The sequence below is a fragment of the Ctenopharyngodon idella genome, chromosome 24 (assembly GCF_019924925.1).
Source record: "Ctenopharyngodon idella isolate HZGC_01 chromosome 24, HZGC01, whole genome shotgun sequence".
Taxonomy (NCBI): domain Eukaryota; kingdom Metazoa; phylum Chordata; class Actinopteri; order Cypriniformes; family Xenocyprididae; genus Ctenopharyngodon; species Ctenopharyngodon idella.
Genome location: NC_067243.1, coordinates 7233159 through 7247783, shown reverse-complemented (window position 1 = coordinate 7247783; position 14625 = coordinate 7233159). Strand labels below are relative to the sequence as shown.

The 14625-nt window shown below is 38.0% G+C and overlaps 1 protein-coding gene across 2 annotated transcripts; it reads right to left on the bottom strand.

Annotated features, from left to right (window-relative positions):
- Nucleotides 1-293: 293 nt before the first annotated feature.
- On the bottom strand, nucleotides 294-13842 carry LOC127507384 (von Willebrand factor A domain-containing protein 5A-like). Of its 2 annotated transcripts, none has more exons than XM_051884449.1 (25): nucleotides 13584-13842; nucleotides 13176-13378; nucleotides 12872-13094; nucleotides 12626-12792; nucleotides 12438-12552; nucleotides 12218-12366; nucleotides 11048-11136; nucleotides 10818-10962; nucleotides 10617-10696; nucleotides 10424-10538; nucleotides 10179-10337; nucleotides 9990-10093; nucleotides 9681-9898; nucleotides 9184-9207; nucleotides 8583-8636; nucleotides 6765-6800; nucleotides 6171-6227; nucleotides 5942-5974; nucleotides 5241-5324; nucleotides 3396-3443; nucleotides 2881-2902; nucleotides 2703-2758; nucleotides 1908-2026; nucleotides 1699-1822; nucleotides 294-1612 (listed from the first exon to the last, which is right to left on the bottom strand). In XM_051884449.1, exons 1-25 carry the CDS (start codon nucleotides 13621-13623, stop codon nucleotides 1566-1568), a joined length of 2511 nt encoding a protein of 836 aa, XP_051740409.1. In that variant the 5' UTR covers nucleotides 13624-13842; the 3' UTR covers nucleotides 294-1565. The 2 variants fall into 2 exon arrangements, 1 of the variants encoding a protein (XP_051740409.1); XR_007928333.1 differs by having other exon boundaries at nucleotides 1582-1612; nucleotides 1908-1997.
- Nucleotides 13843-14625: the final 783 nt, after the last annotated feature.

Sequence of the window (14625 nt, the reverse complement as noted above, 5' to 3'; positions counted from 1 at the left end):
TTGTGGTAGACTACCTATCCTGATCCCAGCAAAGAGAGTGGATTTCAGCAACATAATGTAATATGGTACAGTAGTACATGTACTGTATAGACTTATAACAGCTACATCCATTACAAACAGCTTCTATATACCCATGAAATACCATCTGATTGTAGGTTGAGGTCCTGTCATGTGGCACCCTGGACACTTTTTGTCCATGAAATACCTTATCTGAAGGAGTTAAAATGTTATTAACAGCCTACTTGAGGGACTTTATATTATTCTTTATTTCTCACCATACACTTTTAATGCTGTGAGAAAGATTTTGGTCTTTTTTATTAGGCTTATGCCACCATATACAAGCCTATTAGGAAACGTAAACAAACAACATACTTTTAAAGGAAAAACATAAGAATATAACAAAATACTTTTGGCTCATTTAGGCTAATCTATGACCACAATCATTAACATGACAATTTATAGCATTTTGTGCACAGATAAACAATTGAATTCTAAGCTTAACTTCATTCGATGCTGAAACATAAAATTACTTTGTTGAAAACAGTTTCTGTGATCTGGAGAACATGTCACGAGTCATTTTAACGTGAAACAGGAATCTCATGAATATTCACGTATGCCACTGAATATTTCAGAATACAGTACACCTGCTTTGCCAAATTCTGACCCCCGACAAGATTATTACCCTCCTAAATCTCCAGTATAGGCAGGTTTAGGATTAGGGGGTGGAGTTATAATTAGGGGTGGGGTTAGGCAACCAGGTAATGCTTAAACTGGGGGTTAAAAATTTGGCAAATCTTGGTATAATCTTGGAATAGAGTGCTGCAGTAATGACATATTTTGGTAGGCCAACCTGGAAGTTAGCATCACACTGATTCCCTCCTCAAAAACCCAATAGGATTTTTCCACTAACTTTTGAATTATTACAGAAAATATGGTCTGCGACTAACAAAAGCTCATGATTCTTACATGTTTTGTTCATTGTGATAGTCTTCACAACTTTATGAATCTTAAAGTGTAAATACAATCGGCAGAAGTAAAAAGCTAAAGGTAGGCTATAAACAAACTACACCATGGTCACATGACTTTAACGTCACCATCACTAAGCTTCTGACAACTCGTCCAGTCTTTGTTTAAAAACATTTTCCCTAAAAATTCAAGTTAGATTTATAATTACATATGATAATGTGATTATAAACACAACAATGCTGTGAAAGCGGACTAGTGACTAGATGAGTTTACCAGTTCGGCATTTAACCAAAAACCCATTCAAAGACCCACTGGGGTCCTTCAACCCATTCAAAGTCCTTCAGGGTTTTGGCCTACAAAAATACATCATATGACATAAAACTCAAAATGTGTTTCTAGGTCAGAGTGACTCAAAAATAATGCCACAGGTCACATACAGTTACAATTTGGTAAGCTAATAAAATGGCCTAAATGTTAATAAAACACGAAGCAGAGCTCAGTTACAGAAAATGAAACAACAGTTCTTTTGTCTTCTGACGGCACAGGAAGTAGAAACACAGACGTCATCAGATTCCTAGAGTCTCTTCGGTCACCTGACATCAGAGCAGGACATTACCCACACTCACACACTGAGACAGATCGCCCACTGAAACACACACACACTCAAATCATCAGTGTGTGTCAAAGAACTGAAGATATCTGAATGAATGTGTTCTGGAATGGAGACCCCACCTTTCTGAGAGCCGATCCATGACGCTGCCTTCATGGCCACAAACTGCCACTCGACCTGCTGGTCTATTTTACAGCCGTATAACCAGATCAGAGCCAGGAGAGTGGCCCATACTGACCCATCCACCTGTGTACAAACCATCATCCACTGCATTTGTTACTGGACACTGGACACAATCATCGCTGTGTTATTATTTCATCACATCTCTCACCTGTGCTGGTTTCTGATTGGTCAGCTCATCCTCCGTCTTCCCAAACACATCCGCCAGTGTGGCGTCCAGCTCCCAGCAGCCTGACGCCTTCTGGAGAGAAACCAGCTGAAGTAACGGGTCTGCAGTTAGTTAAGTTGTGTTAGTGTGAGTTTCCTTTTTGAGTTTTGTCATTAGATATTATTATAACTGTTCTCCTTTGTCTTCGTGCTGTTTACATAACTGACCCGTGACAGTGCTTTAGTGTTCTTGTTCTTTATTAATAATAATTTTTTAGTGTAATGTCTTTTTTATTGTTGTGTTTCTTGCCTCTTTGTCCTTGTTGGTTGTTTTGACCTCTATAGTGGACGTTAGGAATGACATACTAGCATAACATTCTAACTATTACTGCAATATATAATATTTAAGCACATTTTTATGTGTGAATTACCCATATGACCTATTACATTTGTCAAAATATTCAGTATACAACAGAGCACACATGCAATATTGCATCCCACAATGCAATGTTTAATTCTATTTGCAGTGTGATGAATGAACTGAAGGTTGTTCTTTGACTCATTTAATCATACTACCAAAAGTTGAGATGTGTGGAAACAATGTGAAAAAAAAGGGGGAAATAATGTTTTAATTTCCATGATAAATAGACAGCACTCACATTCAACATGTATTGTTTAGCTGTTAGTGTTTGTGTGTGTGTGTGTGATCCTGGTAAACCCTACATAAAACATGGAAACCCAATGTCTATGTGTGTGTGTGTGTGTGTGTGTGTGTTGGTGTGTGTGTGTATTAGTTTACCTCTTTGTTTGTCTAGAGAGTTTACTTGATGAGACGCCACAATAGGATCTACGCAACTGACAACAACAATCATTAACCATAAGATGACTGTGCATTAGAGTTACACATAGAATTAGAAATAAAATTCACACACACATATCACAAAAACATGTCAATCAGTGTGGATTCATTGTCTTACTATCTGGTAGCCTCATTTGTTCCTGATCAAATGGAAAAGACAGAAAAAGGAGAATTCATGTCTCTATAGTAAATCTGAAGAAATATATTTCCACATACAATCTAAGGCCCGGTTTCACAGACAGGGCTTAGACTAAGCCAGGATAACTCCTTAGTAAACGTGCCTTAGAAATAAACATTACTGGTACTTGAGACAAAACAATGACCGTGATATATGTTAAGATATGTCAGTTCAAGTTTCTTTCAGTTACAACAGCTCAAACATGCATTTTAGTCTGGGACTAGCTTAAGCCTTGTCTGTGAAAGCGGGGGAATGTGTTCTCCAAAATGACTTTGTTTCTCTTGATTCAGAACAAAAATTAACAGTAACAGACTGAAAATGAGGCATGAACACATTTATGATCTGAGCAAATGAAACACATTTGTTTAGTAATCTCTGAACGATAAATGATGTTGTACATCACAATGTTGAAGCGCTGAAAGAAGTTTGTGAAATGGCCTTTTTGATTCACTTACCTGTTCTTGAAAGTGATGAATAACATGCTTGATTATAATCCGTCCTCTCTGAATCGAAAAATAGAAAAAAATAAAAATAAAAAACTGGAAAAAAAATATGCCAGCACATTCAGATAAAAAAGAAATAACAAAAGTGAACAAACAGAAATAATAAATAAGCAAACAAGAAAAGCTCTGAATTTTTTTCTTGCAGAACCACATAAGGGTCTCGCCATCTCTAAAGAAAAAACAACATTCACAAACGCCACATGTGAAGCTATGGACCCATTTGCAGCAGTCGTCACAGTGACATCACTTGCAGCAGCGCGCATATAATGGTGGCGGAATAATAGCGGTAACAAGTGGAGGAAAATGTGCAAAATCCACAGAATATGAGAAAAATGTTTTGCTGTGTCTTTGGATGTCAGAATCGGAATGCAAAAAATATAGTTCTGTCATGACAACTCTTGGAGTGTTTGGCATGGTAATGGGTATGACAATGTTGTATGTTTGGTCTTGGCAGAATCGATCTTCTACGCTGCTGCTGCAGAACAAGTTCGGGACTTGCTACTGCCAACACATACACGACACGCTGCTGTGAGCAAGTAAGACATGCTGCTGCTGTACAATATAACATACATGAATTACCCGTAGCAGATCTATACAGGTGGAGCTGGGGAAGGTGAAGGGTTTCTGAAGCACGCTGCACTGCTAAGGCAAATACTACTCATGTATTTAAAGATTGAGCACGCAGCTCATTGGCTACTGGTACAGCAGGAACCAATCATTTGTGTCCTATGGATAATGATGTGATTACGAACAAGTTGAGTTAAAGGATTAGAGTTTCTGCCCATTAGAGTTTCATGCCAGAACTTTGTATCCTTCATTTTTATAAAATACCATAATTGAAGGCACCCTTTGAAGCTAAACAGACGTTTTAGCAAGTCACAGACTGGACTGATGAAACCTGCAGTGATTAGTCTACTATTAAAGCATAAATTTGATGCAAGTCTACATAATATTCACATATCATAGGGGACATGCATTCCTAGCAATTACAGCACAAAATAATATTTAAACCTATAACATTTTACATACATAACTTTTAAACATAGCGGCCCACTTTATATTAGGTGGCCTTAACTACTATGTACTTACATCAAAAAATAAGTACAGTTCACTTATTGGGTTCATATTGTATTGCAAAAAACTTTTGCTGCTTTTGAGATGGGATATTGGTAAGGTTAGGGACAGGTTTGGCGGTATGGATTGGTTTAAGGGTGAGTTAAGATGTAAAGGATGGAACAACAGTGTAATTACAGATGTAATTTTGGTGAAAATTAGAAAAATGGTCTAGAAAGAGTTCGTTAAAGTAGGTTTTGAACAAAAAAAAATCAAAATGGCAGACGGGAAGTCTGGCCAAATATTGCAAAATTGGTATCAATGTTCTTGGCATGACCCAAGGAATCTATTAAGATCACAATAGGCTAATTTAAGCAAAAGTTATTAGCATTTTTGGAAACTTTTTGAGTGCTGTCAGGGCATGGTGCCAAAGACACATACCGAGTTTTGTAACAATATGCTAATGTATTCATAAAATACAGCATTTTACGTCAAAACTCCCAACGCTGATGCCCAAAATGGCCGATGTGTAAAAATTGGATATAATTCTACTCGGCATGATGTCCCAAATCTAAGAAGACCACCTTTATAATTCTCTATAAACCATTCAGAAGTTTTTACTTTATAAACCATTCAGAAGTTATTCAGAAGCCATTTTTCATATCTCCAGACAAGTAGGTGGCAAAAAAAGCCCTGACAAAAGTTTGTGAAATGGCCTTTGGTGTGTCTGTTTGATTCACTTACTGTTCACTGAAAGTGTAGAATAAAGGTAGCCATATTGACTATTTTGGGCATCCTTCCTCTCTGACTGTTTAAACTTCTGGGAATCTGTCAAAAAAATAAAATAAAAAAATAAAATAAAATAAATATGCCAGCACATTCAGGTATTAAGAAATAACAAAAGTTAACAAATGGAAATAATAAATAAGCAAACAAGAAAAGCTCTGAATTTACATGAAACTATAACTTTTTGTTGGCACAGTCTGAAGATGATACAATTCCATTTTGGTGAAAATCGGACAAACGGTCTAGGAGGAGTTTGTAAAAGTAGGTTTTGAAAGGAAATCAAAATGGCGGATATTGCAAAATTGGTATCTATGTTCTCAGCATGACCCAAGCAATCTATTAAGACAAGTTTATAACAAGATAAACTTTATGACAAGATAGCTTGTCACTCTTTAGCTCTGCTCACACGTCACACCTCCAGGCGCTCGGCTGTTTTCGGAAATACTTGGTACAGCGTATGTATCTTTTATAAATATGATAAAACTAAAGACTTTTTGGAGATATGAAGGATGCACTACTACTCTATAGGTACTCAAGATTAACATGAGATTGGCAGAAACCCCCCCCTTAAAATCTTCACATTCAAACTTACATAACAGACACAAAAAAACACCTAAACACAAAACCACAACAGAAGAGTATTCAATATGATTTCTTACCATGATTTTTAAACAGGGCTTGACGTAGACTCCCTAAAAAACCAAATGAATTTCACATCTTGTTATGTGACAGGGAATCATTTAGTGCTCTCGGTTTAGTGCTGTGGTTTGGTGAGGCTTATAAACCATTAATTAAACGTAACAGTTTTGTAAAACGAAAGCAATAATTCTTCAAACATTGCATACTTCACTCTTTCATAAAAGTAATGTTCCATTGAAGTGCACTTACCCAGCAGTGATTTAGACTTAGCACGTTCAGGGGCCTGTGGCTGAGCAGATCGTGGGCCTACAGGCAGAGAAACCAAAGTTTAGAAAAGATCGAGATCTGGAGAAACAAAAGTACTAACAAAGCTTTGGAACAGGGATGGACTGATATGGACATTTTTTGCAATTACCTTTTGTAATTTGTTTTGTTTGTCAATGAACCCATAAAAAAGACGTACACAAGACATTTTGTAGTGAACATTACTGAATTGTTCTGAATTGGTGTTACTGTATGTTGTGAAATTTGTCTTAGCAAATACCACAAATACATTCTTGCAGGAACATGAAACCCACACTGATTGAAAAGAACCACATCTGACCACATCCTCCCTAAAACAAAAAAACTGTACATTTTATATCTTGACGAGGTCAAATCAACACCTCAAGGTTTTTCAGTGTCTTGCTCCATGAGTGTTGCAGTTTTAAGATGTTGTTGTGGTTTAGTGAGGCTTGTAAATCAATAATTAAATGTACACATTTTCTAATATGCCATAAAAACAACAACCATTGCTTTAAACATTTCATGCTTCACAAAACTATTACATTGAGGTGCATTTACCTAGAAGTGATCTATCACATCCGTCAAACAGCTGACCTACAGGCAGAGAAAACAAAAGTCACAACAGATTGTGTGTGTGTGTGTGTGTGTGTGTGTGGATTCCAGGATTCCCTACATTGTGGAACATACACAAGGATAGTAAAACCTGAAATATTTTATTGTGTGGGGACTAAATTTTGGTCCCCATGAGGAAAACAGCTCATCAATCATACTAAATTATATTTTGAAAATGTAAAAACACAGAAGGTTTTCTGTAATGGTTAGGTTAAAGGGATTAACAGTAACAGACTGAATGAACACATTTATGATCTGAGCAAACTGAACACACTTGTTTAGTAATCTCAGACAGAGAAGCTGAATATGTGTACAGCGATAAAAAAAAAGAAATATGCTTATGAATTTTATTAATTATTACTAGAGACAAATTGTATAATTATAATCAACAAACATTACTTTAAACATTGCGTACTTCACTACATTGAGGTGCACTTCCTAAGCAACTTCGTGCAACTACAGGCAGAGAAACCAAAGGTCAGATTGAGATCTGGAGAAACAGCCAATAACAGACACATCCAAAAGAACTAACAAACAAGAAAAGCTCTGAAATAGGAATGGACTGAAATGGACATTTTTGGCCTAAAACAATTTTGCTATTATCTTAAAGCCTGAAACCCTTTTGTATTGTTTTTTTTGTCATTTCCAGTGAACGTTACTGAATTGTTCTGATTTGGTGTTACTGTATGTTGTGAAGTTTGTCTTAGCAAATCCCACAAACACGTTCTTGCAGGAACAAGAAACCCTCACTGATTGAAAAGAAGCACTGACCACATCCTCCCTAAAACAAAAAACTGTTTTACACCTTAATGAGGTCAAATCAACACCTCAAATGTATTCAACTCTGAAGTGACAAGAAAAGCATTTGAAATCCTTGCTGTCAAACACAACAAAACACACACATCCATACAGACACAATCAAAGCTTTAAAACACACTGACATGAGAAAAGAAGAGTCTATAAGCCATCCCTAAAAAACAAATTAATTTCACATCAAAATGAGTTGCATGCAGCACAGATAAACTGTTAAGTGACAAATAACTGTCAAAACTTGACATTTTTATTTTTTGAATTAAACAAGCCAAACGAATGATTTTTTCCCAATATGGTAACTAGAAATGCCATTCACATGTAACTTTATGAGGTCATATGACCAGGGCTGTAGCCACCATTCACATTCCCAAGGTCCAGACCTCTGTATTTTCCAAGGTGTATATAATAAAGATTGTGATATAATTGCCTAATACTAACTATACTTTTGTGCTGCAACACTGCTCATTGATGTCAAAATGTTTTAAATGAAGAATCAAATCAAAGTAGGCAGGTTTATGTTCACAGTGTGAGATAAGATGGAAGTAGCTAAACTAAACATGTAATATTTCATGTAATGTAATTCGTAACTGTCAATGTGACGAGACAAGAAACATTAACAAAGCCTTTTTCGTCATATTATGCACAAGATTAATGAATATTGTGAATGAATGGGGGACGTGAAACCTGAAAGTTTTGAAAACAGAATGTTTTCTGTAATGGTTAGAAAACAGTAACAGTAACAGACTGAATTAACATTTATGATCAGAGCAAATTAAACACATTTGTTTAGTAATCTTAGACAGAGATATAAAACAACATATATATGTAATGTAGCAGTGATACTAAAACAAAAAAGTGCTAACATATTTCAGTCATTATTACTACAGACAAAATTGCAAAATCAATCATTTCTTCAAACACTGCATATATATTACTTTGAGATGCACTTACCCTGCAGTGACCTAGACATAGATGGTCTGTATGGTGCTAAAGCACATTGTGCAACTACAGGCAGAGAAACCAAAGGTCAGAACAGATTCAGATCTGGAGAAACAGCCAAGAACAGACACATCCAAAAGAACTAACCAACAAGGAAAGCTTTGGAATAGGGATGACTGATATGGACATTTTTGGCCCAAAACAATTTTGCTATTATCTTAAAGGTTAAAACCCTTTATTTGCTTTTGTATTGTTTTGTTTGTCAATGAATGCATAAAAAAAGCCACTCAGTCATTTCCAGTGAATGTTACTGAATTGTTCTGAATTGATGTTATGCTTTAAAGTTCTTAGCAAATACCACAAACACATTCTTGCAGGAACAAGAAACCCACACTGATAGAAAAGAACCACTCACCACATCCTCCCTAAAACAAAAAAAACTGTTTTACATCTTAATGAGGTCAAATCAACACCTCAAATGCATTAAACTGTGAAGTGACAAGAAAAGCATTTGAAATCCTTGCTGTCAAAAACACACACATCCATACAGACACAATCAGAGCTTTAAAACACACTGACATGAGAAAAGAAGAGTCTATATTATTCATCTTACCAGGCAAGGCTCCATTAGCTATCCCTAAAAAACAAACACATTTCAAATCATAATGAGTTGTACATACCAAATGTAAACTGTTACCAGACAGTGAACTATTTTGTAATAATAAGTTTAACTGAATTTTATAATTTTCTGAAGAAAATGATATTGGTGCAATGCCATGCAAAAGCCACAGGCACATACTGGCATCCTGGGACTTTCTGTATACAGTACATAATCTAAAACATTTGTTTTCACATCCTAAAGAGATACTGTAAATCCTCAAGTCATTTATACACACAGTCAGAGCACTAAACATCTGTCGGAAAACTTGGTTTACAAACACTCGTTTAACTTGACATGTTGATCATAAATTCCACTGCTGTGACCCTAAAACAGCATTTGATTTCCATTAATTTAACACACCAAATGTAAAATAAATGTGACAAGAACACTTTTGTAATGATAATAAAAAAAGACAGACTTCCTCACAAGTTCACAATGAGAGCACTAACCGCATGTCGGCACTCTTCTCTGCAGCAGGGGTCCTTTCATAGTCTGTCTGCAGTCTTTATTAATGGCAATGAAGGCTGTATGAACACTGCTGACTCCTGTCTGAACACTGAGCTTCACTATCCTGCACCTGATGCTCTCCAGCTTTGAACCACCATCCCTTTCTTTCTGCTCCAGAGAACGGATCAGGGTCCGAGCCGCCAGCTGGTGGACGGCTAACCTGCAACAACATGGAGGAAATTTGTTGGATTAGAAGAGCAGCTGATGTCACTCTAATTCAATGTGTTTCTATGTGTGTTTGTGTGTGTTACCCTGTTTCCTCAGTTGGTTTGAGGCAGAAGTGGAGCTGGTTTGTTACTGGTTGATCTTTAAGACTGTATTTGACTGTCACTGTTCCCTCAGAGCCTCCTGAACTCTATAAGAGAGGAACATTTGTATCATTTAAACAAATGAGAGACACTCTTATTCTCATTAAAGAAACACATGCTACATCATCTCACCTCTCCTTTAAGTTGGGCGTAAATGAGTGACCTTTGACCCTGGTAGAGTACATTGATGGGTGCAGACAGTGTGTCAACAGTAATGCCATCTGGAAGGGTCCAATCCACAGAGATATTAACCACAGCGGGCTGCAGCGCAAACCTGAGGGACTGCATCACCTGATATAGTTTGAAGAGAAAGAGAAACCATTGAGACATTTGACTAGGAAACATTTGTGCCTGTGAAATCCAGTGGAGAGCTTTACTTTGGGCTGCATGCGGTCGGTGCCTGTGATGAACTGAGCGTGACCAGATCCCTCCCTGGCCATTCCTGTGATGAGGGCGGTACTTGCACCCTCACCAATCCCGAATGAGAAACACCTGAACACACAATAAACTCTGTTAGTGTAAGTGATGAAGATATGAATGATGGGAAGATCAAACCCAGCAGACCTTTACCTGTGAGAGTCAACATGATGTTTCACCAGGTCCAGCACCTCTTTAGTGTTTCCCACCTCTCCATCAGTGAAGATGAACAGCTGAAGAGAGAAAAACATCTGAGATTAAAATCTTCAGCTAAGATCTGTCCCATGAACCTCTACTCACATCAGTAAACATATACAATGTGTCGTTCAGGTGCATGTTGAGGTGTTGTTGTACCTGTCTGGGGTGGTTGGGCACACAGGGCTGACTGTAGATGTGTTTTAGAGGCTGTAAAATCTCTGTGCCGCCCATGTCTGCTTGCATTTCCTTCACTCTCTTCAGAGCCTGATCCATTGTTTTCTGATTGTACTTGACACTCTTACTGCAATAAAAAAAACCCACAATGATATCTTTCCTCTGACACATTTCAAAACTGAATATCTATGAATGAAGGTCTAGTTACTAACGGGTAGAAGGACTCAAAACGAGAGCCAAATCCATAGATATTGAAGTAGCATCCCATGGGCAGACTCTTCAACAGTAACAGCAGAGTGTCCTATAGAGAGACATGGACAGATACTGAAACTCAACATGATTCTATGGACTTTCATCAAGCACACTGACTATGTTCAGACTGCCAGCAAAAATCCAATTATTTGCATATCCAGATTTTATCCAGATGGGTTTTTGAAAGTCTGAACAAAAAAAACCCCACATGAAATGATTTAAACCACATTTGGAGATGATTTAAAATGTGATTCCAATCAGAATTTTACAGATGCGTCTCCGTCTGGACTCTCTGGCTGCTCAAATCAGATTTCAGATTATCTTTTGAATCACTCTTAATAGAACACATAATGATAACGTCAAAACCGGTGATAAAGGCCTTTGCACACTGAGTCCGAAATTTTCGTATGCGTTTTTTCGTATTCGTGATCCTAAAAATTCGTCACGCGCAAAGACCTTGCACACTGAGTCCGATCCGTATTAATGAATCTGTTGCAAAAAAAAAAAAAAAAAATCGCAAAACAATATAAAATGGAGTCTTCAAGCAGTGAGCATGATTTAGTTGTCCTCGCTCCTCTTAAAAAGAGAACAAAAAAGAGGAAATATTGAGTCCATCCAATCACAAGATTACATAAAGACTAAGGAGAGTTCCAACCCATCAAGGAGATGCGTGATTATCCAGAGCGTTTCAAAGTTTACTTCAGGATGTCAGTGGCTCAGTTTGATGCTTTGCTAGCTAGACTGGAGCAATCTGTCTTTATATTCTGTATCTTTGTATTCCAAACTTTGTTTTCATACAGTGCTGCAGCGAGATGATGCACCTCCATTTTTCCTGCATCTGTTTTGAAAGCCTTGGGACATATTATGTGGATTCTCCTACATTATTGCCAAAGCAACCCATGCAGGTAGGTTGTTTGTGTCTGGACACACAAATCTTATTTGATCACTTGCGGATAGTCTGCCTGTCTGATCTGATTTGAGAAAAAAAATGCCTTGCCTGCAGTCTGAACATAGCCTTTGTACACAAGTCTTTGGTACACTTTTTACAGTGCAATCAATTTCCAATCCATATTTAAAATCCATTACAAATCCATACCTAAACAAATTCTGTTTTGAATCTTAAATGTTACCTTTGCACTTTTTATCCGTGTGTTGCTCATACTGCCTGATCTGTCCATCACAAAAACAAACTCTCCTTGTGTTGCCAGTGATGACATCACTTCCTCTGGGAACTCTGGGTACAAACTTATCATGACCACTGGGTCCCTCATCAGAGAGCCTGAAATAGAGAGAGAGTCAGTGATGCCTTGATCACTCAATCCCATAATCCCAGTGAGCTGCGGGTCATACCTGATGGGGCAGTGTTCACTCCTGCCTCCACTATAGCAGAGGGCTGATGGGTATCCTGATAGTACACAAACAGCTCAACGTCCTTATCAAACATGTGACCAGGACTCAGATTCACCTACACACATAAAACACATGAATAAAACTGCTGTGCTCACACATCCAGATAAACACATGAAGACACACAGTACCGTCGCCTGAGTGTGATCAGAGTGGAGGAACACTAGAGGATCCAGAGTGCAGCTGGACTCTAGTTTGGAGATGGGCTTTGGAGAGCTCACATGGACACTGAGAGTCAGCGTGTAGGGAACAGATCCACGTACTGATGAAATCTTTGAGGCTATACGAGCACCTGAACCTGACACACACACAGAGAGAGTGTGTTAGAATCAGCTTCTCTCCACTAATAAAGTGTGTGTCAGCAGCTGCTGTAGTACCTGCTGGTGTGTATCGGGGGTTGAGTACAGCCGGCAGACAGAAGCGCAGCGAGTGGTCGGCCTGCACAGCGAGCTCGGTGACGTAGATGATGGTGACGGCAGCGTTCTGACCCGGCGACAGACACCCGACACTCAGTCTGAACACATCAGGACTCTCTGCGCTCTCTTCCAACAGAAACGCCTGCTGACCCGAACTCACAGCATCATCATAACGATCCCTCGCCTGTGAGACAGTTTAGTTTAAAGTTGATGTGTAGTATGAATATGCTAATCAGCATCCTGCAGGTTTTGTATTTGGACTCACGCTCTGTTTGTCTTGCACCTCTGCCACAATCTCCTGCTCTCCGATCTTGGCACTGAAGTGGCAGACAGCAGCATCAGCAGGCAGAGGGAAGACGAACAAGGCCTCCAGGGGGCGCTCTTCCTCATTCACATACTGCAGAGTGGAGGAGACTGTGGCTACATGATCCTGAACCCGAACCTCCACTGAGATGCTCTTCAGAGGCACTGAGTCACACAAACCAACATCACAAATACAGCAGAACTACATCACCTCAAATACAGCTCTCTGAAAAAAAGTCTATTAGACAGCATTATTTTTTAGATTAAAATAATGCTGAGATAAAGTCTTTGCGACAAACTTCCCTGTTTGAAAAACACTCCGACATATTAAAATTTCGGAATCAGTAAAAGTAAATAGGTGAATTCATACCTGGCTCATTTGTCTCAGTCACAAGACCGCAGTTCACCATTCTCACGCTCTGTTTGAGGAACTAAGTTAGATGATCTACTTCAAAAGTGATCGAACGTGAACCCAAAATACTGCCTTTTTTTAATCTGCCTTAAATCTTCACAGAAGACTCATTTAATGAGTAAATCAGTGTTTCAGAGACTTTCTAACTCGACTGAATGTTTTGATGAAGAGAGGAGCTGATTTCTGTTAGTCGTTGAAACGGCGCTGCAGCATCAGTCAGAAGACCGTTAAACTCTGTGGTATTTAAACTGAGGCGGAGATTTGGCTCATGAATATTAATTAGCCTAAATGCAGAAGCGCCGTAACGCTGAGATTTTTATGCCAAACGAATTTTCTATACAGCAGATTCTAAAAAATTTGGCTGATTCTTACATTAGGGGTAGACTAATAATTATATTCTTTAATAAATTTTAATTATATCATTCCTAATTTAATATACCGTTGTAGCAGCGTAATATCTTCCGCACGCGAAGCGAAGGTTTCTTCAAAATCAAATTCCAAAATACTACACGTTAATTAGACGCCCTCTACTTGTTGACCAGAGATTTTGCGATAACCACATGTAGGAATATCAATGCAAACATATTTGAATTATCATTTTAAACCAGATAAAAATATAAACAATAACAACAGCTATCAATAGCCTAATTAAAATTCCCCATACAGCATTTTTTTAAACTATATATATATATATAGAAAAAGCAGCTACATATCTAATCATAATATGCAGCTAACTCACAGAAATTTACTCACAGAAATTTTATGCAAAGTACCCACTTTTGTTTACTACAAAGGCACCCATTCAAACCTCTGTAAGAACATCACAGCCCTTGAGTTGATGTCAAATACATGGTGTGCCCTTGTAACAACTTACCCCACTACCAGGGTGGGATATAACATATGCTGGGGTAAGATGTAACAATTAGACAAAAAAAAAAAGAAGTAAAAACAGCAGCCACACCATGCAATATGCTTCAAAAACAGGTTTATTGAAACAATC